Source organism: Neoarius graeffei, chromosome 12 (genome assembly GCF_027579695.1).
Source record: "Neoarius graeffei isolate fNeoGra1 chromosome 12, fNeoGra1.pri, whole genome shotgun sequence".
NCBI classification, from domain to species: domain Eukaryota; kingdom Metazoa; phylum Chordata; class Actinopteri; order Siluriformes; family Ariidae; genus Neoarius; species Neoarius graeffei.
The window spans coordinates 48,734,326-48,761,742 of record NC_083580.1 but is presented as its reverse complement, the minus strand read 5'-3'; the positions used below and the strand labels follow the sequence as shown (position 1 = coordinate 48,761,742).

The 27,417-nt window shown below is 40.6% G+C and overlaps 1 protein-coding gene across 1 annotated transcript in view; it reads left to right on the top strand.

Moving 5' to 3' along the window:
- Nucleotides 1-27,417, top strand: part of rai14 (retinoic acid induced 14) — a 223,541-nt gene that overhangs the window by 146,627 nt on the left and 49,497 nt on the right. The window contains 1 exon segment of the mRNA XM_060935956.1: nt 8,429-8,499. Coding sequence (XP_060791939.1) covers nt 8,429-8,499 — 71 coding nt within the window.

Genomic DNA, 27,417 nt, shown 5'->3' with positions numbered 1-27,417 from the left:
AGGAACAACAATCCCAACTGTTAAAATTGCAGATCAGGTCATGGGTTATAACACCACATGCACCATAATGGAGCATTGGATAGTTTTTGTTTGTCACAGTAAAGTTTGAATTTTATTGAAAAATTATAAATCGTTAAAGTGTAATGATTATCATAAGTATACCTGCTTTTTGATAAACTTTAACCACTCTCCTTTCATTGAACTAGTAAAGACAGTAATAAGGTTATAGTCAGGACAAGTGAAAAATTTTGCTGTTTGTCTGACTGGACAAGTGGATTAAAAAGTTAACCCTCTAGGGTCTGAGGGTATTTTCTGGCACTAATGGTTTTTGGCATGCTCTGATTTTGTTGTCAATTTCAACAAATCTAAGCAGTATTTTCAAAGTCATATGACTTTTTGTATTCAGCACAAGGTCAGCTTCAATGATATCTATGTAGTATGTATGTCATGATTGTACTTTAAAAAAATAATAATGTTGTAATAAGCAGTTTTAGAACTGTGCTGGAATGTGTGAAAAACCATTTACAGTACCTTACCCATTGTGGTGAACCGTTTTGATCACTTGAGGTGATTTCTGTTCAGTGTTAGGAAAGTATCAAGCACAAAAACTGAAATCTGCTCCATTGATTTGGACAATTAACTGGCAAATCAACAAATTTATATCCTATTGTTTTGGGATAAAGGGTTGGCAGTAGGAGGGGTATTCAATGAGAAGAGTAAAAAATTCCACTCCATTCAATGAGAAGAGTGAAAACCCCTCCCACTGCCAACTCTTAATCCCATCAGGTCAAGTGATCAAAATGGTTTGACACAGTGGGTAAGGTGTGGCGGCACGGTGGTGTAGTGGTTAGCGCTGTCGCCTCACAGCAAGAAGGCCCGGGTTCGAGCCCCGTGGCCGGCGAGGGTCTTTCTGTACGGAGTTTGCATGTTCTCCCCGTGTCCGCGTGGGTTTCCTCCGGGTGCTCCGGTTTCTCCCACAGTCCAAAGACATGCAGGTTAGGTTAACTGGTGACTCTAAATTGACCGTAGGTGTGAATGTGAGTGTGAATGGTTGTCTGTGTCTATGTGTCAGCCCTGTGATGACCTGGCGACTTGTCCAGGGTGTACCCCGCCTTTCGCCCGTAGTCAGCTGGGATAGGCTCCAGCTTGCCTGCGACCCTGTAGAACAGGATAAAGCGGCTAGAGATAATGAGATGAGAGATGACAGTGGGTAAGGTAATGTTTTTTTTTTTTTACATGTTCCAACACGGGCGGCACGGTGGTGTAGTGGTTAGCGCTGTCGCCTCACAGCAAGAAGGTCTGGGTTCGAGCCCCGTGGCCGGCGAGGGCCTTTCTGTGTGGAGTTTGCATGTTCTCCCCGTGTCCGCGTGGGTTTCCTCCGGGTGCTCCGGTTTCCCCCCACAGTCCAAAGACATGCAGGTTAGGTTAACTGGTGACTCTAAATTGACCGTAGGTGTGAATGTGAGTGTGAATGGTTGTCTGTGTCTATGTGTCAGCCCTGTGATGACCTGGCGACTTGTCCAGGGTGTACCCCGCCTTTCACCCGTAGTCAGCTGGGATAGGCTCCAGCTTGCCTGCGACCCTGTAGAACAGGATAAAGCGGCTAGAGATAATGAGATGAGATGAGATGTTCCAACACAGTTCTAAAACTGCTTTTTAAAAAAAAAAATCATTGATATATATTTTTTTAAAGTTTTACTCTATTCACTGTCTTGAAATTAACTCTTGTACTATTTTACTAAGTTCAGAGCCACAACCAACTCTATTACACAATTACTCTAATTTTGCTCCAACTCCAAATTTTACTCTCTAAACTCAAAATAGAGCAAAATTAACTATTTTTGAGGAAAATACTTTTAACTCTGGAAAAAATTGCTCAGTCATTTTTTTCCTGTGTATGCACTACAGCAGTGGTTCTCAAACTTTTTTCACCAAGTACCACCTCAGAAAATACTTGGCTCTCCAAGTACCACCATAATGACCAACATTAAAATACAGTAGCGTAGTAGGCCTAAGTATTCAATAAAAACAAGGCGGAGGTTTTATTTAACAAGTATATTTAATATTGTTGGCCACTGTAACATTACACACAGTACTTTGAACAGTAACACTGTGTTTAAATATAGGAAAATAAAACACTGTCCTTAAATAATGAATCAAATAAAATTAATTGCACATAAAAGTTTAACTCTCTGGCAGCTTTCTCTCCACACATGATACGTGTCATCTCTTTGGCTAATGGCAAACACAGCAGTTCCCCGATTATGTGCGGTTTACCGGCTCTGGCGATCAGGAGGCTGGCACGATATGAAGCTTCCTGTGCTTTGGCTACAGGTGTACCATAGGACAAAATGGTGGACTTGGACTGCTTCAGTTCATCACGTTTTCGTAAAAAAAAAATCCATTGGTTTGTCCTTTAGTGCTGTGTGTTTGGTTGTAAGATGCCGTTTGAGATGCAATGGTTTCATGGACTCATTGCTCAAAACGTCCCCGCATACAACACACTGCGGCCTGGGCAGCTCCTCTGTCCCGCTCCAAATGAATCCCAGTTTTATGTATTTTTCGTCATACTTCCTCCTTACTGGTTTCTGCCATTTGCTAGCAGTTCTGGGGCTGTTTTTGCCACTGTCATTAGCATCTGCGCTCGGCTCACACGTCCTCTTCAGTTCTCCCTCTCTCCTGATCCACGCTCCCATTCGCGGATTTAAGCCACGACAGTAATTTTGTCGTACTCGTCATAATTAGCAAAGCCACCTCCACCTTTCCCCATCACAGCCTAGTCTACCAATGTCGGATAGCCGTCTGTCAGCGGAACCGGTGGGAATACGTACGTATGCTACAGCACACATAAAACAACTAATATGCTCATAACAAATAGAATAAATATTTACACTTACTTGAGTCAATCTTTGGTTGGATTGAGTCGAAGTTCAAAATGACACTGCTCATCATCAGTGCAGCAGTTCTCAAAATTGAATTGAATAGCTGTCCTGACTCATGAATTTAATCGCTGTCCTGAAATTTAATCGCTGTCCTGAATCATCCGAAGCACCTCCTGAGCATCAACTCGCTATGCCATCTCACAACAAGTTTTACCTCCAAACAGGTAGCCTAAACTATGGCTGATGGATTTTATTCTGTTTATGGTGGGCGTTTCCACAGCGAAAGAGAAACCAGTCGAAACCGAAAGAGTGAAAGTGATTATCATATCATCACCATGTGAATAGTCTTTTATGAATATGTAAGTGGGCACTCAACGCTCCGACTCCAGTGTGACTGAGTAAGGTGACAAGTTTCATGTTTCTTCTAATTTAGGTAATTTAAAAACTATATTATTTGGCAGTGGGCACATAGGAAAGTGTAAAGTATAAAGTTTGTCAATATGTTTAATCATGCTTGCATGATTAAAAACTCGCAAAGATATTCATCTAAATACATGACCTACTCATTCGAAACTTGCCAAGCTTCATTGGTAAAGCTCTCGACCCCAGAGAGTTAATGTCAATCCCTCCAAATCTAGTGGGGCTCTGTGTGAGACAGCTGCCTCTCCAGTAGCTCTGTAGTTTTTAGCTCTTTTAACCTCTTCTTTTTTTCCACCTTTTTACTTTCTGCTCTTCTTACGAAGACAAACACACTGTTTCTTCATATCCCATGGATATTTTTAACTTTAACATGCAACCAGGAGCCAGTTTTCTCTCTTATTCGAGAGAGGAGCTGCTGGCCCTGAAAACAATGGGACGAACCAGGATATGACACCCCATCCCGGCGGAGCTGAGGAGGAAACCCAGAGGCTGCAAAGCCGGGGCTAAGCTAAAGGTTAGGCTAGCGGACAACCGGCGGCGCTACAAACCATCCATTCCCTCCGTTATCATGGGGAATGTGAACTCGCTGCCGAATAAAGTCGACGAGCTATCCGCACTGAACAATCAGCGGATTTACCGGGAGAGCAGCTTATTTATTTTTATGGAGATATGGCTAACACACCTTGTACCGGATGCTAACGTGGACCTGCAGGGATTCACTGCTGTGAGAGCCGACAGAGACAATAAAGCATGCGGGAAAGGCAAAGGTGGGGGACTCATCATTTATGTGAACAACTGCTGGTGTAACCCGGGACATATCTCCCTAAAGACAGTCTTATGTTGCCCGGACTTGGAGCTGCTAGCCGTTAGCCTGCGGCCATATTATTTGCCGAGGGAGTTCAGTCACGTGATCACCATCTGTGTTTACATCCCTCCGAGGGCAGCCGCAGCCGCTGCATGTGAGAGGATTCACTCTGTCACAGCAAGGCTGCAGACACAGCACCCTGAGGCATTTATGATCATTTCTGGGGACTTTAATCATGCTACTTTGGACTCTAGTTTGGCTGCTTTTTACCAGGCTGTGGACTGTCCAAGTAGGAACAACAGGACAATTGACTTGCTGCATGCTAATGTGAGGGATGCATACAGAGTCACACCCCTCCCCCCACTAGGGAAGTCTGACCGCAACCTGGTTCTTCTACAGCCGAAGTACACCCCCCTGGTCCAAAGGCAGCCTGCAACAACTAGCTCCATCAGGAGGTGGTCCCCTGAAATGGAAGATGCCCTCAGAGACTGCTATGACATCACAGACTGGGATGTGCTGCTTAGCCCACACTGTGAGAACATAGAGGGGCTGACACACTGTCTGACGGATTACCTCAACTTCTGTGCAGACGTGGTCTCTCCTAAGACTGTCTCGCTAAGACTGTACGGTGTTACCCTAATAACAAACCATGGGTAACACAGGAAGTCAAAGCTGTCCTCAACAGGAAGAAGGCCGCCTTCAGGAACAGGGACAGGGAGGCGATGAAAGCAGCACAGCAGGAGGTGAAACGCTGCATGAGGGAAGCTAAGGACAGCTACAGGAGAAAGGTGGAGCAGAAGCTGAAGGAGAACAGCATGAGCTGGGGGGCAGCACATCCAAGAAGGACACATCCAGGCTGGACAAACTGATCAGGCGGGCCGGCTCTGTGGTCGGCATGAAGCTGGACTCTCTGGTGACGGTGGCGGAGAAGAGGACTATGGACAAGCTATTGAACATTACGGACGATGCCAGTCACCCTCTGCACACCGTCATCAGCAACCAGAGAAGCCTGTTCAGTGACAGAACGTTTCTTCTCAAGTTCAGGATGAACAGACTTAAAAACTCCTTTGTCCCTTACGCGATCAGACTGTACAACTCCTCTCTGGGGGGGAGGAGGGGTAACAAGAGGACGGGAAGGAGCAGTAGCCTAGCCTGACAATAAACAATACTGGACAATGTGTGATATAATGTGCAATACCTCTTCTGTTGCCCCTTTTTTAAAATGTATTTTTTTATTTTTCCCCCCTCTTCCCCATATTCTTATTCTTTTTTAAATATTTGTATATGCAAATAACTAATTTAATTTATCTAGAAGTTTTTTCTCTATTTCTATTCTGTTTATACTGTAATGATGCTACTGGAATTTTAATTTCCCTGAGGGAACCCTCCCAAAGGGATCAGTAAAGTTCTATCTAATCTAATCTGTGCTGGGTGTACATATAGCTTCTAATGCTAACTATTGAAACACAAATTAAATAATGCAAAAATCACTGTGAATGTTGGTTGTTTATGTTCCATACAGGCTTCGTACTAGCTTTGTTAGCAGATTAGTGTATCAAGCTAATTGTACTAGCTACATACAATGACCAGTGTCAGCAATGATACTGCTACTTTGTTAAATTATCCTTTTTTTAGTAAAGTCTCTATACACATTTAATGAGGTCATATATGAACGGGAGAGATCAGATGAAACCTCGGCTATAAGTTTTTCTTACGTTTTTGCACAAGAGTAAATGGGGAACTAATTGCAGGTAGGAACTAATAGTGAAGTGGTATACTGAAGAAATGTCGGACCACAGGCTCTATAGTATTGGTATCAGGAATAATTTAAGGTAATCAATTGGATTTGTGACTTCACTGTTTCATAAATAATTTGCATAAAATTGAGATTTCAATTCCCCTATTGTTGAAGTCATAGTAGCATCGTCACATACATACATACATGCATGCATAGAAATGAATGCTCACCTATTGCTTTGTTGCTTGCTATGAATTTTTTCCCCCTCATATTGGCCTGTGATATACAAATAAACCCTCTTAATGATGCAGTTTATGAAGATAAAAAGTGCTTTCTAGACCTATGATGATGAAATAAAAAGTACATTGCAATATCTGATTTGGAACATAGCTGTGCAACGGATTTTTCTAGTTATGGCTTCGCTACTAGGTGGTGGAGGCATTATACAGTGGATATAAAAAGTGTACACACCCTGTTAAAATGATAGGTTTTTCTGATGTAAAAAAAAAAAAAATGAGGCCACGACAAATAATTTCAAAACTTTTCCCACCTTTAATGTGACCTATAACCTGTACAATTCAGTTGAAAAACAAACATCTGTTAGGGGGAAAAAATATACAATAAGCTGGTTGCACAAGTGTGCACACCCTTAAATAATACTTTGTTGAAGCACCTTTTGATTTAATTACAGCATTCAGTCTTTTTGGGTTCACACTTGCCGTCAGTTAAAATGACTCTGATTAACCCCAAATAAAGTTCAGACATTTACTCAGTTGCATCCTCCAGAAAAGCCAGGGTTCACAGAGAGCTTACAAAGCATCAGAGGGATCTCATTGTTGAAAGGTATCAGTCAGGAGAAGGGGACAAAAACATTTCCATGGCATTAGATATACCATGGAGCACAATGAAGACAGTCATCAAGAAGTGGAGAAAATACAGGACAACAGTGACATTACCGAGAACTGGACGTCCCTCCAAAGTTGACGAAAAGACAAGATGAAAACTGGTCAGGGAGGCTGCCAAGAGGCCCACAGCAACACTGAAGGAGCTGCAGGAATTTCTGGCAAGTACTGGTTGTGTACTACATGTGACAACAATCTCCCGTATTCTCCATATGTCTGGACTATGAGGTAGGGTCAAAGAAAAACATCCAGGCCCGGCTAAATTTTGAAAAAAATAAATGCATCAACTCTCCCAAAAGCATGTGGGAAAATGTGTGATGGTCTGATGAAATCAAGGTTGAACTTTTTGGTCACAATTCCAAAAGGTATGTCTGGTGCAAAAACAACATTGCACATCACTAAAAGAACACCATCCCCATGGTGAAGCATGGTGGTGGCAGCATCATGTTTTGGGGTTGTTTTTCTTCAGCTGGAACAGGGACTTTAGTCAAGGTGAAGGGAATTATGAACAGTTCTAAGTACCAGTCAATTTTGGCCCACAACCTTTAGGTGTCTGCTAGAAAGCTGAACATGAAGAGGAGTTTCATCTTTCAGCATGACAATGACCCCAAAAAAAAGTTTTGGAATGGCCCAGCCAGAGCCCAGACCTAAATCCAATTGAAAATCTGTGGGGTGACCTGAAGAGGGCTGTGCACAAGAGATGCCCTCGCAATCTGACATTTGAAACACTTTTGCAAGGAAGAGTGGGCAAATATTGCCAAGTCTAGATGTGGCTGGCTGATAGACTCCGACCCAAAAAGACTGAATGCTGTAATTAAATCAAAAGGTGCTTCAACAAAGTACTAGTTTAAGAGTGTGCACACTTATGCAACTAGTTTATTGTATGTTTATTTTTTGTTTTTCCCCCCTAACACAATTGTTTGTTTTTCAATTGAGTTGTACAGGTTATAGGTCACATTAAAGGTGGGGAAAGTTTTGAAATGAATTATCATGGTCTCAGGTTTTTCTGATGTGAAAAAAAAAAAAATTAACGGGGTGTGTACACTTTTTATATCCACTGTGTTTTTGGTTTGTCCAAGATTCTTGTTAGCACAATACCTCAATAATAAGTGGTTGATTGATTTTGTTTGTAGGATTTAAATGAAATCATTATTGTAACCAGCAGTTGAACTTTGTTTAGGATTTTGGAATTGATCCAAATAGTCAAAGCCATGGGGGGGATGTCAACTAATCGAAATGGCTAATTTCTTCAATAGCTTTCTTCTTGTTAAGGGTATTTGAGGGATACAGTAATTTGTAACAAGAAGGACTAGACTTGTTGGAGGCAGATGCATCAACATCAGTGCCAGTGCCATTGAGTTCTGTTTGGGTTTTTTTTTATTTTTCCTTGTCCAAAAACTGACTAACAGGGCAGATTTTGGTCAAGGGAAGTCCATTGCAATTGTATTTCACCTTGCAGACAGGACAGGGTTCTTTAAAAAAATAATAATTCTCCACTACCTAAAAGTAGCATTAGTATAGCCGAGCAAAAATTCTTCTAAAAGGCTTATAGAGTGAATGACAGGGTTTCAGCATTAAACATTAGAGGTGGTAAGATCTAACTGTTTTTATCTTTTTTTTTTTCCTCTCCTCCTTCCCTCCCCTCTCAATATACACTGATTTCATCTGTTTTCCTTCACAGCTGCCAACGGAAACATTGTGATTGTTCAACTCCTATGTGAGCACAAGTGTCCTGTGAATTTGAAAGATATGGTATGTACAAAATGAAGGGGTGGGGGGTGTATGCCTGTTTGTTTAAAAAAAAAAAGTATGTATAAAAAATATTGTCTGTGAATTTTCATGAAATGGTTATAAATGTCATTTAGAAAAGTTCCTTTCACTTCTCCACACTTTATTACTGCAATTCAAGGGTCTGTGGCTTACCTCAAACATGTGCAATAACAAATACACCGCCTTGCGCTGACTCACATCTCTTGGGGTTGGACTGTTTTGTCTGTGCTGAATCAACTTTCCCAATGGCAGACTTAAGGTCTTAATGGGTAGGAGATTGTCATGTCCTTTCTTTTATTTTATTTTTTATTTTTTCTCCCTTCCACCCCCCCACTCCTCTTCTCCCCCTTGGTTGGCATTAGGCCACTTGTTAAGCTCCCTCCTGTGTGCTTTCTGTTCAGTACACTCATTGATTCTCAGTCAGTGCGTTTACATGCACATAGAGAAAATCGAATTTCTGCCGTAGCTCGACTGAAATCGAAGTTCTAAATGCCATGGAAACACCTTAGCTTGGCTGAAATCGAACCGAACTGGATTTCTCGTAATCGAGCTACGCGACCTAGATTATGCGATTGTAGCCGAGCTACTTAGTGCATGTAAACCCTATCGAGCTACGTAGTCGAGCTACTTACTTCAGCACTGCCCCTTTCGGAAGTGATGAGTGACGAGACCACAAGCGGGAAACACAACAGCCTCGGTCGGCATGACAACAGTAGTAGTAGCGAGCAGCAGAAGTCGTCAGGAGGAACAACATCTCTCGATGTTGCTGTCCTCGTCGTCGTTCTTCTTGTGAACACGGAACTGATAACTTTGTTTATACTCTTGAATAGCTCTTCTTCATGACGACAACCGGAAGTGTACCAACACGATGGGGCGTGTAGCGCCACCTGTGCCGTGCACAATGTACCTCACACAATAGCTCGATTTCCTTGTGTACATGTAGGATTGGATTTCTCTGGCACCCCTGCTGGGACCCTTGGCTCGATTACCGACAGTAGCTCGATTTGGATGTGCATGTAAACGCACCGAGTGTATCTGCCAGGCTTGTAGTACGACTCGTGCCCTAATTTTAAGGACTCATGACTTGACTTGGACTTGAGCACTGATGACTCGGACTTGTGCATTAACTGCATTAGGACTCGTAAATTGGAGACGAGGAGGACTCTGATTTTTTTTCTTTATTTTTTGTAAAATGCCATAATTTGGCATAAGATATTTACAACCCCGATTCCCAAAAAGTTGGGACAAAGTACAAATTGTAAATAAAAATGGAATGCAATGATATGGAAGTTTCAGAATTCCATGTTTTATTCAGAATGGAACATAGATGACATATCAAATGTTTAAACTGAGAAAATGTATCATTTAAAGAGAAAAATTAGGTGATTTTAAATTTCATGACAACAACACATCTCAAAAAAGTTGGGACAAGGCCATGTTTACCACTGTGAGACATCCCCTTTTCTCTTTACAACAGTCTGTAAACGTCTGGGGACTGAGGAGACAAGTTGCTCAAGTTTAGGGATAGGAATGTTAACCCATTCTTGTCTAATGTAGGATTCTAGTTGCTCAACTGTCTTAGGTCTTTTTTGTTGTATCTTCCGTTTTATGATGCGCCAAATATTTTCTATGGGTGAAAGATCTAGACTGCAGGCTGGCCAGTTCAGTACCCGGACCCTTCTTCGACGCAGCCATGATGCTGTAATTGATGCAGTATGTGGTTTGGTATTGTCATGTTGGAAAATGCAAGGTCTTCCCTGAAAGAGACATCATCTGGATGGGAGCATATGTTGCTCTAGAACCTGGATATACCTTTCAGCATTGATGGTGTCTTTCCAGATGTGTAAGCTGCCCATGCCACACGCACTAATGCAACCCCATACCATCAGAGATGCAGGCTTCTGAACTGAGCGCCGATAACAACTTGGGTCGTCCTTCTTCTCTTTAGTCCGAATGACACGGTGTCCCTGATTTCCATAAAGAACTTCAAATTTTGATTCGTCTGACCACAGAACAGTTTTCCACTTTGCCGCAGTCCATTTTAAATGAGCCTTGGCCCAGAGAAGACGTCTGAGCTTCTGGATCATGCTTAGATACGGCTTCTTCTTTGAACTATAGAGTTTTAGCTGGCAATGGCAGATGGCACAGTGAATTGTGTTCACAGATAATGTTCTCTGGAAATATTCCTGAGCCCATTTTGTGATTTCCAATACAGAAGCACGCCTATATGTGATGCAGTGCCATCTAAGGGCCCGAAGATCACGGGCACCCAGTATGGTTTTCCGGCCTTGACCCTTACGCACAGAGATTCTTCCAGATTCTCTGAATCTTTTGATGATATTATGCACTGTAGATGATGATATGTTCAAACTCTTTGCAATTTTACACTGTCGAACTCCTTTCTGATATTGCTCCACTATTTGTCGGCGCAGAATTAGGGGGATTGGTGATCCTCTTCCCATCTTTACTTCTGAGAGCCGCTGCCACTCCAAGATGCTCTTTTTATACCCAGTCATGTTAATGACCTATTGCCAATTGACCTAATGAGTTGCAATTTGGTCCTCCAGCTGTTCCTTTTTTGTACCTTTAACTTTTCCAGCCTCTTATTGCCCCTGTCCCAACTTTTTTGAGATGTGTTGCTGTCATGAAATTTCAAATGAGCCAATATTTGGCATGAAAGTTCAAAATGTCCCACGTTCGACATTTGATATGTTGTCTATGTTCTGTTGTGAATACAATATCAGTTTTTGAGATTTGTAAATTATTGCATTCCGTTTTTATTTACAATTTGTACTTTGTCCCAACTTTTTTGGAATCGGGGTTGTATATCTACATTAAGTTTTGTACGAATTTTGTGCAAGAGTGTCACACCTACGCGCCTTGGCGTGTGCATCAGATAGGCTCTCGGGCACACTCCAGACAGCGTGCGCACCAAGCAGACACTCTGCAAATGGTTGCACAGAAAGGTAGCAACAGCCACTGTCAAATTAGGCATAGCAGACGCTTGCTGGTCATGCTGTGAAAATTGTGTATGCAGGCGCTCGTTTAAGTTTCCAAATCTGTCATTGCTTATCTCTCGAATATTTTCTATCGTGAATACTAATAATTAAAAAGCTTATCTCTGCTTTCCAAAGAAATTCATCTCGTTAAGATCTCTTTAGTACTTTGGGAGTAACGGCAGGTTGAAGTTGGTACAACAGAGTAAAAACTCTGCTCGTGATGTCTGGAAACTGCCGGTGCTTTTTGAGTCATGGGAAAGTGGTCAGGGTCTCTCTCTTCTGATTGGTTTCTGACTGGATTACTCGTGAATATCAATCAGATAACTTTTGTAGGGATGTTCTCTCGCTCTCACTGTTTCTGATGATCAAAATTTTCCATCTGCTAGTATTGATGTTATGATTCACTGGAGACTTTTGAAGTGAGTTTTTATAGCTTTACCGACTTTTTTTTTTTTTTTCCAAATCAAACTGATTCATGTAAATAAATAACTATTTTAGAATATAACTGTAGTTGTTTTGGTGAAAAGTATTGCGATCTTAGTGGTCAGAATGAGATTTAAAAAAAAAAAACGGAAGTCAGAAACGCGAGTTTCAATTCAGTTAATTGGGATTGTTTATTGGATGTGGTTCTCACAGGTTTTTTTTTTTTTTAAGTTTGCCTTGAAAGCCATGAATATTAATCGAAATGAACACTCAGGCCCTACTTTTGAGAAATATAAAGGTCTACAGAGCGCAAAGAGGGTATTAGAAATAATCGTTTATTACTTTATTTTGATAGAGAATAGTAGATGTGAATGACATTTCAGTGCTTATTTATGCATATTTTATAATTAATATCAATTTCTCCTTCTTTGTGATGTATAAATGAGAGTTAAGATCAGCTTTATATTGCACAAATAAAGCCCTTTGGTGAAACTTTGAAGAAGAGAGTGTACCGATTTAACATTTTTACCCAATTAGCATAATTAATATGAATTAAATGCTAATTTGCACAACTAGTTTTTACTAATTTTTTTAAACTTTGTATTCAGTGTACAACCATCTATGTGCCTGCCAATTTCCATGTAAATATCTTGGGGCGGGGGACTAGTTATTAAGAAAAAACATTTGATCTCCTTCGTTAATGAGGCCCATTTTGGACCATGTGATCCTAATGCATAATATTACAACAGTTTTCTAAAAATTAAGCTGTTTTTTCAATCTTTGATTTGTATTATCTGAAGAATCGATAAACATATTTTAATTCTGTAAAAAATATGATGTTCTGCAATCATTTCTGAATTCAATAAAACCAGCTTTAAGTGATTTGGATTGAATTTTCACCTCATAATGCCTAGTCAAATGGTGCGGTTGGAGTCTTGTTCTCGGGCTGGACTCGGATCAATAGTGGACTCGACTTGAAATTTTCTTTAATGACTTGGACTTGACTCGGACTTGAGGCTAGACTCGGACTCGAGGTTTAGTGACTCTACTACAACACTGGTATCTGCACCCTCATCTACTTAAATATGGAGCATGGAAGCTAACAGAAGTATTTTTAAATATGAATTGTGTATATTTTAATTATATAAACATCACTTTATGATTTATTTAATAAATGTACATTGTTGCCATTTTTCCCTTTGTGTTTTGCACTTTTACTTTCTAGTAGGTTACATGCAGGAATGCACAAAAGTGAAGCATCTGAGATCCCAGGGAAAAAATAGATGCTTTCAGAGTGGTTGAACTCTGAAATGAAGTGAAGAGACATGTATTTTAAATTCATGTTCTCCTGAAATAACTATATTTCTATTAAGCAGCTACCTTTGGATGTCCACTGCTAATGATTGCCAAAGAATTTAATGTTTGCACAGTCTAACGAGCTAGAACATTTATGTAAGTAGCTACGTTGGCCTATGCTAAATATGTTTAAGATCACTGTAGAAAATTAGCTGTTTGAGTAGAACATAGTCATTTTTGTTTGTTTGACCACTCTGAAAGTGTCTGCTTTCCCTGGGAGTCCCAGATGTTTCACATTTGGCCCAATTTACTCTAAAGCTGTATTTTTCATATTTTTGTTTTCAAAGGCAAGTCTGACCCTTCAAGTTCAAAAAAGGAAAAAAAAACGTTTTCAAGACTATTAAATATACCACTGAAAGAATCAAATTTAATCTACTTTTGTATATATTTCAGATGTACAAAATTCATATTCAAATATTTTACTTCAAAGGTCCACTGGCTTTAGAATTTGCTGTCTTTTATTTACTCTGACATGTCTCCATTTTATAATAAATAGCATGTTTTATTTCATTTATATGGCACTTTTCTCCTATTCAAAATCACATAGCCTATATTATACATGATACCCATATTGCCATGGATACGGTCTCGATCCATTTGAATATACTGAATGACGAGCGTGCTTTGATCAACAAGAGTGGAGCTTAATCTTCACTTCTACTTCTCAGCATACAGGTTACACTTCACACAATATACAGTAATTATTTATTGATTACAAGGTAGTTTATTCATAGTTGATCTGCGTTGACTAGAAAATGTATTGCGAGATTTAGCTATGAGTCAAGAAGTTTATTGATCTTTTTATCTGTCCTACCAAAGTAGTTTATCAGTACTTCAGCTTTGTTAACTAAGTAATAGATGACTAGTTAATTGGTAGGTTTTCTGGTTACCTAACTACTTTATTGGTAGTTATCTTATATCCACAATATTTTATTGGTCTTCATTTATCTATATTTACATTTTTATCTTCAAATGTTCATGTTCTATATTACTAGTTTATCTTCATTCCTTAGGCAGTTTATTTGTAATTTACCCTCATTACCAAAGTGGTTCATTGGTAGTTTATCTTTATTGTACTGGTAGTTTATTTGTAGTTTATCAGGGCTGCTTTCTGATGAACTACCAATTTGCATTATCTGTGTAGTTTGTGCTATGCAAGTAATTTATTGGTAATCAGTAAGTCAAGTTTATTTGTATAGGACGTTTAAAAGACAAGTCAGTGCCATACCAAAGTGCTGAACAAAGCACGCACGTAACAGGAGAGTTGAAATAAAATACAAATAGACCACCCTAGACAGTGCCCCACACACAAAAACAAGCAGCAACACAAGGCACAATAAAAGATATACATGATAAAGTAATTAACTGTTAAAACAAATGGAGAAAAAATATTTTTTTAGTCTGGTTTTGAATGCAGGGAGAGATGGAGCTGTTCTGACATTCTAAGAAGTCTAAAGTCCTTCCCGTGCCATGCAATTGGGTGGTGCCGATCTCTGTTTCCATAGCCCTCGGCCTCTCGCCTATACAGCTAGGGTTACAGTGGGGGGCTGATCCTCTGGTAACCACAAGAGTTTGACTCCCCACTCACATCTGTATTGCATTGTGCCTTGCCAGACGGCAGTAGGTACCATTTTTATGATGGTCTTTGGTATGACCCGACCGCAAGTAGAACTCCCAATTGAGAGGCGGATACGCTAACCACTAGGCCAACTCGTGGTGCTCTGACATTCAAAGGGAGGCTATTCCGGAGCCTAGGAGCAGCAACACTTTAAAAAAGAAAAACCCAATCCCTCCCGTCTTTTCTGCCTGGTGCCCAGCACAACTAAAAGTGTCTCATTAGCGGATTGTAGGTTACATGCAGGAATGTAGGGGTGAGCAGTTCTGAGAAGTAACTAGGTGTTTGATCAGAAAGGGATGTAAAATCTTAAAATCAACTCTGAATTTAACTGGCAGTCAGTGTAATGAACCAGTGTAATGATCCAAGTAGTAGAGTAGTGTATTATTTATTACTATTTGCGTAACCAGTTTACCCATTTACTCAAATAGTTCATTGGTAGTTTATCTGCATTTAACCAGGTAGTTTATTGGTGGTTTGCCTTTGTTACATACGTGTTTTATTGTTAGTTTAACTTTGTTACCCTAATAGTTTTATGGTTTCTCAAGTAGATTGTTGGTAGGTTATCTGATGAACTACTTAGGTGATACAGATCAACTACCAATAAACTAACTAGCTTATCTGCTTTACCTGGGTAGTTTGTGTGATGCAAGTAATTTATTGGTAGTTTACCTGGTTGCTCAAATAGTTTTCTTGCTAGTTTGTCTGCATTACTTGAGTATTATGGGGCAGTCATGGCCTGAATGAACAGCACTTTCCGCTCCCTCTGTATCATGTCTGAAGTTCCCTTGAGCAAGGCTTTGAGTGAGGTTTCTTTCAATCATCTCGCCTCATGTTTTTCCTGCTGGTACTGGGAATCAAACCAACAACCCTTTGGGCTCAAGGCTGCCCCTCCAACCTTCAGACCATGGCCTGAAGTGTTTGTGAGAGAGAGAGATACAGCAGAGTGACCTTTAGCGTAGAACATAGTATGTGCTAAATACTGACAAATGTCTTTTCCCCAGTTATCATACTGAAAGAGGTATTGCTACACAGAACAGGGTAAATTGGCCAGATTTAAAAAAAAAATGTGCGAGCAATTGGTAAATTCTTATGTCATTACACATTCCATCTTAGCGGAACAAATTTGTGCCAAGCTGTACTTAGGCTACTGTTCATTTTCTGAACAGTTGGAAGGAGAGGGCCAGTTATGAGTTTAAGAGCTGGGGTTTGTTGCATCAGTCAAGATCAACTTTCATATTTGCATGATTGCATAAAACTTGTGTGTGATGCAAAATGTGAGAAACGTTAATGCCGTGAGCTATCTAAGACAAGGTTAGATGAGGTGAAATGAAGGCCAGTGTAACTGAAGTGGTCATGACATATTTACTGCTAGGGTTTGGGGTATGAATGAGCAACAAAAGAAATGCAGAGGGAGAAGCCCTGAATGACCAGATGTTTTGTGTAAGATGTCTAAATCACAGCGGTTGCCTCTCATTAAAAAAAAAAAAACCTCTTACTGTTATGTTCTTTGTGACAAAACGATTCCAAGTCCCCAGCAGAGACTATAATGATCTTACTTCTCTTTTTTTTGCATGTCAGTTGTGGAGGCCACATCACAGTGCAGTGCTCTAAGTAAAGTAATGGATGTGTTAAATGAGTCCCTGCTCTTTAATCATTCTCCAAAGATGAGCTTTTGCACATTTCTGTCCTGTTGCTTTTTCCTACTCAAGAATGCTTTGTTACTTGCCCCCTCGAATGCTTGTTCTCGTTTGGAAGACAAACACTTGAAATCGTGCCCTGCTGCTACGACCTCACAACTTGAGCAAATCTCACATTTTTTGTATCTCTACTATTCTGCACAGATCAAATAAAAAAAATCCTGTTTGTTGCAAAGTCTGAATTCTGAGCATGAAGTGCACATCTGGAACTTATTTAATTATAAATAGTGAAAGCACGGATGCCAGCTTGCTAATCTTTAACATGCCTGTGTATCTCTTATTTTGAATAAACACCCCTAGAATGTTTTAATAAGGAAGGAAGTTTCTGTTATCAGATGGTAACACACACACAAAAAAAATGAAGGAACATCAGAGACTCAGATTGTTGGCACACCTGCGTCTAAGACGCACTATTTCGAATAATGAACGCATTGTCGAGAAGGGCAGGGGCTAATATGGACACGAGCATTTTATACCCTATTTGGAAAGTTTCGTGGCATATTACTTGACTTCATGGTCTCAATATCGAAAATCTTGCACAAATGCAACTTCCAACATAATTATCTGGATATTCAACAGATTTCAGCATCGGATTAATTTGTTTTGACCGCCGCCATATTGAATATACGTCGGACCCGTTCGTGTATTTACGCCGCCCCGTTTGTAGCGTCCCAAGCGAGTAAAACCTGATCCAAGTCTTTCGTTAGGTGGCGTCTTACGGTCTATGTACGAATATTCGAAAGAGACAAGAAAACATGGATAAGAAAAAAAAGAAAAATACATCTATTTTGTCATTCTTCGGCAGAAAGAGAGTACATTCACCTGAAAAAAAACTGATACCCCTGATACCCAAGGTAATTAGTCATACTAGATTTACAACAACAACTACTACTGCAACATCAACTACTACAACAGCATCCACTACTACTACTACCACTACCACTGGTGACGACTACTACTACTACAAACCCATTCTTGTGCTATAATTTACAAGGCGGAGATAATATAGATGTGATATATAGTGGCCCGTGGTTGAATTCCAAAATATTGCCACTGATTAAACAATATCTCAATATATTTGGTTGAAGCATTGATTTTTGTCATCTACATTGCTTCATATGGCTTCTAATACCAAAAAAAAAAAAAAACAGAATTGAGAAGAAAAAAACAGCCCCTGGGCTGCCCCAGCTGTTCATTGGGCTCGCTTCGCTCACTAGGTTCGCTTCAACTGAAGGATAATCACTGGGCCCCCCATTGTAGAAATGGGCCCCTGTTTTTTTCCCAGGAGGGGCCCTGTGGGCCCCTTGACCTGCAGTACAATCTGAGTCTCTGGAACATGAGGAAGTCAACACCAAGGAGTTTTGTCTATTAAATCAAATCAACAACGGAGCACCAGAATTTTTTTCTTTTTTTAAATCACAAACTGTTTTTGGTAAGAAACTACAACCAACCCTTTCTTTAACTCTGGGTTAGGTCTGTCCAAACTTTTGACTGGTACTGTACGTTTTTCATACCTATAATATTGTAGGTGTACAATTACAGACTGGAGTCCATCCTTCAGTGAAGGGTGCCCACCATGTGTGGGTGCTGGTTCATTCTCAGTACAGCAGTAATGCTGACATGCTCAAACACCAGTCCTGTAGAGCATCTTATAGAGATTTGTATTTTTAGTTGAAATGCCTGGTGAATACCAATTGGCTGGTGGAAGTCATTTGTTATCAAAATTCCATTTACAGATCACCACAGAGATGTAGTACACCAAATTTCAGATCAACAAACATGGAGAAATATTTATTTGAACTTAACAATAACCCTATGAATGACCACTCCCCAACATTTGCACACAACCTCAGTCTCATTCTGTTGTTGCTGTTTAAATAAACCAAGCTCTACTGAAAATTTTAAACAATTTTGTGAAGGAAAAAAAAATCCCAGCACCAATGATCATAGCTATTGCATATGTGGGTGGAGCTTATGGAGTCGTAAGGATTTGTTGTTGTTGTTGTTGTTGTTTGAACCTATGATTCTACAGAGAGTTTTGTCTCTGTCTCAGTGTAATACACTGTGCTGTAGTGCCTACGTCAGGCTGATCAAGCTCATCTTGCTCACATGAGTAGTAGGAGGGAGTACTACCTACCGAGCACGTTTCGTGTCCGTTGGTCTGCACAATTCATTGTAGTGAAGATGGTGAAGAAAACCATCTCGACAACGAAGATGAAGTAGATGATGACAACAAAGAAAGCCATCAACAATGAAGATGATGGCAATGAAGATGATGGTTAAAGTGGTGTTGAGGTGGAAGCCATGGCCTGATGGTTAGAGAAGCAGCTTTGGGACCAAAAGGTTGCTAGTTCAATTCCCTGGACCAGCAGGCATGGCTGAAGTGACCTTGAGCAAAGAACCTAATCCTTAACTGCTCTGGTTATGTTGTACACCGCTCTGGATAAGAGCGTCTGCTAAATGCCGATAATATTATTAATGTAATGCAGAAGATGAAGACAACGCTACAGAAGAAGAAAAAGATCATGACTAATAAAGTCAAAACCCTACCATTTACAATATTGTTCCAGCACTAAGTGCTTGAACCCCTAAAATGAAAAGAAATAAAATGCTACAGTACTTAGGAGAAGGTTAGTTTTATCATTTATTATAACACACTGCCTGGCCAACAAAAGAAAATATTTGCCATTTGGATTTATTAGTAAGTAAATACTTAAGAGCATTGGATAATTACTGCAGTGATTTAATATGCTTCAGCTGCCAACAATTCTTTTCACCCTAACTGATGCAGTGAGTAGCTTCTCAGTCCTTAAAGAACCATGTTGGAAGACGTATCCCGTGGTCGTGGAAAAGATATTACTGTGTTTCAGACGGGTCAAATTATTGGCCTGCATCAAGCAAAGACAACAACTAAGGCGATTGCTGAAATGACTGGAATTGGGTTAAGAACTGTCCAATGCATTATTAAAACCTGGAAGGATAGTGGTGACCTGTCAACTTCACAGATGAAATGTGGTCAGAAAAAAAATTTTGACTGACTGTGATCGGCAATCACTTAAACATTTGAAGTCGAATCATAAAAAAAACCGACAGAACTCAAGGTTTGTTTAATAGTGAAAGTAAGAGCATTTCCACGAGAACAATGTGATGAGAACTCTCAGGATTGGGACTAAACAGCTGTGTAACCATTACTATCCTCACTTCACTTGTCATATGCAATATGTGATATACTATTATCTGAGAAACAGGATTGTCATATACCCTTTGATAAATGTGCAGTATTTTAACTGTGCAATATCCCCATATAACTTTCATTCCCCTCCCAAAATATGCAATATTTCCATATAACTTTCCCCTCTTTTAATAATCCAGGAACAGCACTCAGGACTAGCCTTTTATTTTATTAATGTTATTTAACATTTGCCCTTTCCTTCTGTTTAATACTTGTATTTAAAATTTTGAGCATATAACTTTTCTCCCCCCCCCCCCCAATGTATTGTATAGTGTTTCTATATTTTATATTTTTATTATAGTGTTTTAAAATTCCAATGTGTCTGAACTGTTGGTTTATGCACAAATGGCAAATAAAAAAACCTTGACCTTGTGTAGCCAGAAGCAAACCACTTGTTAGGGACACTAATCAGAAGAAAAGGCTTCTAGGGAGCAATAAAAATTGGACTCTGGAGCAATGGAAAAAGGTCGGTTGTTCTGAGGAGTCCAGATTTGCCCTATTCATGAGCAATGGGTACATCAAGGAAAGAAGGGAAGCTCATGAAGCAATGTACCCATCATGTATAGTGGCCACAATACAAGCCTCTGGAGGTAGTGTTATGATTTGGGGTTGCTTTGATTGGTCAGGCCAAGATTCAGCAATGTTATGTGGCAATAAAATGAAGAAAATGAAGTCAGTTGCAGGGTTCCCCTGGGTTCTGAAAAATATTCTCCCCCTTTTTCCTTAAAAAAAACCCCATCAAGTCAAAGAAATATTCACTTTTTCTTCACTTAGTCTGCATTTTTTTTCTTAGTTACTGACTTTCAAAGTGGACTTAATGCAGGTTTATACCAACCAAACTGGCACAATTCAAATATTTGTACAGATCCAGCTAGGCCTCTCCAGAACATATAAAATTTGGGCTCCACTCCAGCCTCTAATAAGATCGACCTGATTTTGGGCGCCCTGTGCACCATCAAGCTAAAATTAACCTCTTTAATTTGAGCTTACTTCAGGTAATTTTAGCATGGAATTATTCAAAAGTGATATTAGGGCTCCCCTTACGTTTTACTTCAACACAAAACTTGATTTACAAGTGAACAGAGTCAAGAAGAATCTTGGACCAACCAGCAGCGAAGGAATTTTCTTCTTCGGGTTTTTACGGAATGAAGGAATCTGAATTTGCTGTCGATTTACAAACCGAGCACAGAATGACACCGCATTTTACGTCATACGTCTGCCGTGGGGATTCAACACGCCACGCTCCCCGAAACATAGAGCGCTTCTGTCGCGTGCCGGCTGACAGCACTTTCAGTTTTTTATTTATTTATTTATTTATTTATTTTAAATTACACCAACCTCTGTATTACTGACCCTGTCCAATGTGCTCGGGGAAGGTCGGGGCTCTGAGTGTGCCTCCCCCGTGCCTGTTTCAGCCCTTAAATCATCCTCAGTGCTTGGAGAAACTCGCCCAAAAAAAACTTAATCACTTTAGACTGCGCCATTGTTCAGTTCACGCAGAGATAATTACACTACCACACCAGGCCGATTAAGGCGCACTGCTATTGGTCAAAAGTTTGGCGCTCATATGGTCATTGTGTCGTCGATTTTTACTGGTCACAAGCACATGCTCATTGTTTACACTCTGGCTTTCTGCAGTCTCTTCACTGGGGTTGGATTTCAGCGAACGGAGGGATTTCTGTAAAAGATGACTTATGATGAATGACAAATACATTCATCACTGTGACGACTGCTCGTAATTTTCCCTTTGTCACTGATTGATTATATTTATCAGTGACGAGCACCAGCAGGAACCCTGCAGTTGACAATCTGAATGTATTGAACGACCAGGTTATACCATCAATGGATCACCCCACCCCCCGATGGCCCTGGGATAAAGTCAGGGCTCAAATTGTAAAAGAGAAGTTCAGGGAGAATGAGGAATCGCTTTCACATCTTACTTTCACACAGGCCACCACAGAGTTCTGACCTTAACCCCATTGAAAGTTTTTGGGATGTGCTGGAATAGACTTTACAGAGTGGTTCTGCTGTCATCATCAAGACAAGATTTCGGTGAAATTAAAGCAGCTCTGGATGGAAATAAATGTTGCAGCATTGCATAAAATTGTTGAAACAATGCTACAGCGAATGTGAACCATCATCAAAGCTGAAGGCAGTCCAACAAAATATTAATGCCTAATACCACATCGCTACAGAGCAATTGAAATGTTCTTGTTTTATATAAGTAAACATGTTAAGTAAATTTTGACATTCACAAGTAAAGATGACAGACTTGTGAATTATTTTCTCATCCAGATTTCTTATGGGCCTATGAATTCCCACTGTATGAATATGCATCAGTTACAGATTATTATTGAACTGAATCTGCAGCTGTTGTGCCTAAAAATTCTGAGTGTCTGACACAGCTTTAAAAAAAAAAAAGTCTGTGTAATGGTCTGAAAATAGATCCGATCATTGCCTCGCTCCACCCACTGTGTTCATTTAAAACTCCAGCCATGACTTTGTCTGGCAACTTCAACCCGTGTGCTAATATTACACACAGTAAATGTCAGATTGTTAAATTAGTCCTGACTCTGGAGTTCCTTCCAGTACAGAAGCCGCCACACATCTTTCTTTATAGAACAATCTTGATAGTGATAGGGCACAAATTCCACTCGAGTTAAACTCCGCACCATTTACACAGGCTAATTAGCAGAAAGGTTTTGTGGGAATATGCAATTATAGAAATTGACAATGTGTGTTGATGGATCATTGTTGTTTCTTATAGACAGTAGCCTACTTGATGAATTTTTACAGTGTGACCAATTGCTTCGTTTAAAACAGATGATCATTTGTATACATCATGAAAAATCATCATGCTTTGTATTTTTATTAGGTCTATAAAGTCAGATTTCACTGAGGCAAAAAAATTCCATATTCATATTCTGTATTGTTTTCTCCTTTTAGTCACATAATGTAAAATGTCACATGGTAAAAACTGCCCCCTCTATCTATCTAGCTAGCTAACAGCAATGATGATAACTTTTTCATTCTATATCTTTTTTCTTTTTAAGATATAGTCTCTTTCTCATACTGAAGGTCACATTACAGCTAGACTGCATTTCCGCAGAGAAAATGCAGTGTGCTTGCTGAGCTATAGACCCTTCCCGCATGACGTCACCGCGCCGCGAGATTTCGGTAGTCGCCATATTGGAAGACCAAGTACACATCTATGCAAGTACATACATACATAAAACAAACTACACCTGAAATGTAGCCAGGGCCGGTTCTGCCCTAATCTGGACCCGGGTGCAACATCGCACAACCCCCCCCCCAAAAAAAAAACCACACCAGTCTAAATCAGGACAACCAGTGTTCGAACTACGGGGGTACTCGGGGGATCCGAGATCCCCTGAAACAGACATGAGATCCCTTGAAAACATGATTTGGGAAATGTTGGGGGGTCTCTAAAATATTGGCAAAATGTTTATTGACATAGCAATCGTGTGTAATGGGAAGCATTTGCATATCCGAAGTGTTGTGTTTACATCAAAGATAAAATAAACCGATATGACAACGACTGCTGCTGCCAGGTTGGTTGTTGAGTAGCCTGACTGTTTTGTTTTGTTTTTTTTCTTGCGTGTGGTATCATTGTTGACGCGAGGTTGTTTTTTGAACATGCCAATGCGGACACGATTTCCCCTGATGAGTTATGACTTCAGATGCGATGCGTGTGTGGAGGTGTGGAGTCCGCGTGATATGTGCGTAAGATAGGCTTCTCGTGTTTGGAGATCCGCGCTCCGAGACAAGCGCAAGCACCCCCCCAGGGAAAAAAAGGGACCCCCCGAAAATATCGGCATAGTTCGAACACTGAGGACAACCATCACATAACTATAAACATTTTAGATCAACTATTTTAACTAAATGGGCTATAATAAATAAGCCTGCAGGCAGCCACGGCGGGCTGCCTCAGAAAAGTAACCATTCAATGACACAACTGAAAGCCTGCAGCCATGGCGGGCTGCCTCAGAAAAGTAATCATTTGTCCTACCTTAACTCGTTTTGCATTTTCTGCCTCCTTTTTTGTATTTTCGACCCTGCGTTTATTTTCTTTCCTTTTCTGAAAACCCGATTTGTGTCCAGACATTTTGTTCTGCTACCAACGAACTAACTCGTCAGGTCTCGTCTCTTGAGTCCGCGATGAAGGGCAACAATTGATACATTTTTACAAACAGCCAATAGGGAGGTTGCAATGTTCGGGCTCTCCTTTGCTCACAGACACTCAGTAATGCACTTATTCTCTGTCTCCTGGCAGAAAGCTCCTTGGTTTGCTTGTGTCTCAATCACAGCTGGTATTCTGTAGAAAGACTTCTTTTCACCTTTCCCATCAGCTTTGTTGGAACACCCCAACACCGCACAAAAGTTTACCATTGTAGATTTATGATGAATCAAGTGCCTCGTGGGTTTAAATTCCGCGCGCTGACGTTATTTCCCCCTAATCACGAGTTTGTTGGTCTTCCAATATGGCGCAGGGTCTGTTTACTTCCGGTTTCGGGTGACGTCAGTGGGAAGGGTCTATAGCAGAAGAGCTAGCATGCTAAAAGCTAGCATGCCAACATGCTAATGCTAACAGCTAGCATGCTAACAGCTAGCATACTAGAGTGGGGGAGCTCCTTATGACATCATCACTCCAAAGTTCTACCCATTCATTTCAATGGCACGGAATTTTGCCGAAAAATGGGAATACCGAACGAACGACAAGGGGTAGTGCAACCATTTTAACAAGCATGCCATTCCAGATCGGGCCCTACGTTTCAGCATTGGAACGGTGTCTCTATCTCGAAAGCCCTAGGAGGAGTAGTGGATCCAAAAAACGGGTGAAACGGAATAATAATAATAATCAATATAAAACTTAAGAAGAACAATAGTGTGCTTTTGCAAGCACACTAATTAGGGAGGAAAAGACTTAATCTACAGTGTGGGCTGCAAATACATACATGTCATGTATCATTTCTCAAAGATATTAGCTTAAAAATAACCCAAATATTGACCCTGTGTTAATTTTCATAAAAGGCCATGGCTATTCTTACAACAAGTCGTAAGAATAATTAGGGCCCGAGCCCTATGGGCGAAGGCCCTATTGTTCTTGTAAGAGTTCACTATTATTAGGGCCCGAGCCCTATGGGCGAAGGCCCTATTGTTCTTGTAAGAGTTCACTATTATTATTCTTCTTCCGTCTTCTTCTTTATTTTTCTCCGCTGTTGGGCCATTTTCGGGGCGCTTGCCATGGTCGAAAACGCACGAAATTTGGCACCAGTTCCGAGAATTGCCACCGCTACTCAGAACCAAAAGCCCAAACTTGGCCGGGGCTCAGGGCCTCTATAGCGCCCCCTAAGTCGTTGTGATTTTGGCCTCCCGCATTACGGTGCCTGGTTGCCATATAGTTTGTAGTAGTGGCATGCCATTTGGTACACATATGTATCTCACTAAGCCGGACAAAAATGTAATGCCAATGCATTAGCCACGCCCAACAGGAAGTGAGGTAATTTCACTTTTGTGCGAAATGCATGGCCACGAAGACGGCGCAACTCCTCCTAGACCGTTCATAGGAATGTCACCAAAATTGATACACATCATCTACAGAAATGGCTGACAAAAGTTACTAAATACGTTTCACGTAGGATAAACCGTTCAGAAGTTATACGTCAATCAATTTTCACTTCAAAATTTTACATGCTTAAAAATTCATAACAAATCTTCTAATTGCTCAAAACTGCTCATACTTCACACGCAGATCACTCATGGGGCTTCTGACATGTTACCCAATTTCTGTCACATTTCGCCACTGGGGGCGCTATTTTTGGGCAAAAAATCCAATCTTTCCTCAAATTTGGTCAAACTTCACGGCCACCCTCTTCCTACCTCCCATGTCATGTATACCACATTTTGGGAATTTTCGTCCATGGGGGGCGCTGTTTTTGGCTGACGCAATTGCTCCAAAACGGGTTTTTGGTAAATAATTCCATAATGCTTTTCCTTCACACCACTTCCTTGTGATAGTGCGTTGCTGTTGTAGACACTTATTTTTCCAACTCATAATCGCTCATGTACAGCATAGCGCCACCTACTGACATGGGAAAAACCAAAAAATTTATTCTTCAAAAATCTATATCTCATCTTCTATTTACTCAATTGTCATCAAACTTCATACGCAAACTCTTCATAGCTCACCTGACATGTACGCCAAATTTTGTGCACTTTCGCCCCTGGGGGTGCTGGTTATGGCAGAAATGATATTGCAGCTTCTGATTTGTCAAACTTGGCAAGCAAACTCTTTCCAAGACCCTTATTGGGGCGCTTGCCATGGTCGACAACGCACGAAATTTGGCTCCTTTTTCTTAGACTGCCACCGCTACTGAGAACCAGAAGCCCAGATCCAGGCGGGCCTCAGGGCCTCTATAGCGCCCCCTAACTCGTTGTGATTTTGGCCTCCCGCATTAAGGTGCCTGGTTGCCATGTAGTTTGTAGTAGTGGCATGCCATTTGGTACGCATATGTATCTCACTAAGCCGGACAAAAATGTAATGCCAATGCATTAGCCACGCCCAACAGGAAGTGAGGTAATTTCACTTTTGTGCGAAATGCATGGCCACGAACACGGCGGAACTCCTCCTAGACCGGTCATGGGAATGTCACCAAAATTGATACACATCATCTACAGACATGGCTGACAAAAGTTACTAAATACGTTTCACGTAGGATTAACCGTTCAGAAGTTATACGTCAATCAATTTTCACTTCAAAATTTTACATGCTTAAAAATTCATAACAAATCTTCTAATTGCTCAAAACTGCTCATACTTCACATGCAAATCACTCATTGGGCTTCTGACATGTTACCCAATTTCTGTGATATTTCGCCACTGGGGGCGCTATTTTTGGGCAAAAATTCCAGTCTTTCCTCAAATTTGATCAAACTTCACGGCCACCCTCTTACTACCTCCCATGTCATGTATACCACATTTTGGGAATTTTCGTCCATGGGGGGCGCTGTTTTTGGCCGACGCAATTTCTCCAAAACGGGTTTTTGGTAAATAATTCCATAATGCTTTTCCTTCAAACCACTACCTTGTGCTAGTACGTTGTTGTTGTAGACACTTTTTTCCCATCTCATAATCGCTCATGTACAGCATTGCGCCACCTACTGACATAGGGAAAACCAAAAAATTTATTCTTCAAAAATCTATATCTCATCTTCCATTTACTCAATTGTCATCAAACTTCATACGCAAACTCTTCATAGCTCACCTGACATATACGCCAAATTTTGTGCACTTTCGCCCCTGGGGGTGCTGGTTATGGCAGAAATGATATTGCAGCTTCTGATTTGTCAAATTTGGCAAGCAAACTCTTTACAAGACCCTTAGTGGGGCGCTTGCCATGGTCGACTACGCTCGAAATTTTGCCCCTTTTTCTTGGACTGCCACCGCTACTGAGAACCATTATTATTAGGCCCCGAGCACCGTACAGTGCGAGACCCTATTGTTGCCGTGTGTCCAATTCTGTGCTTTGTCGCCATTGTGGGTGTAATGTCTCT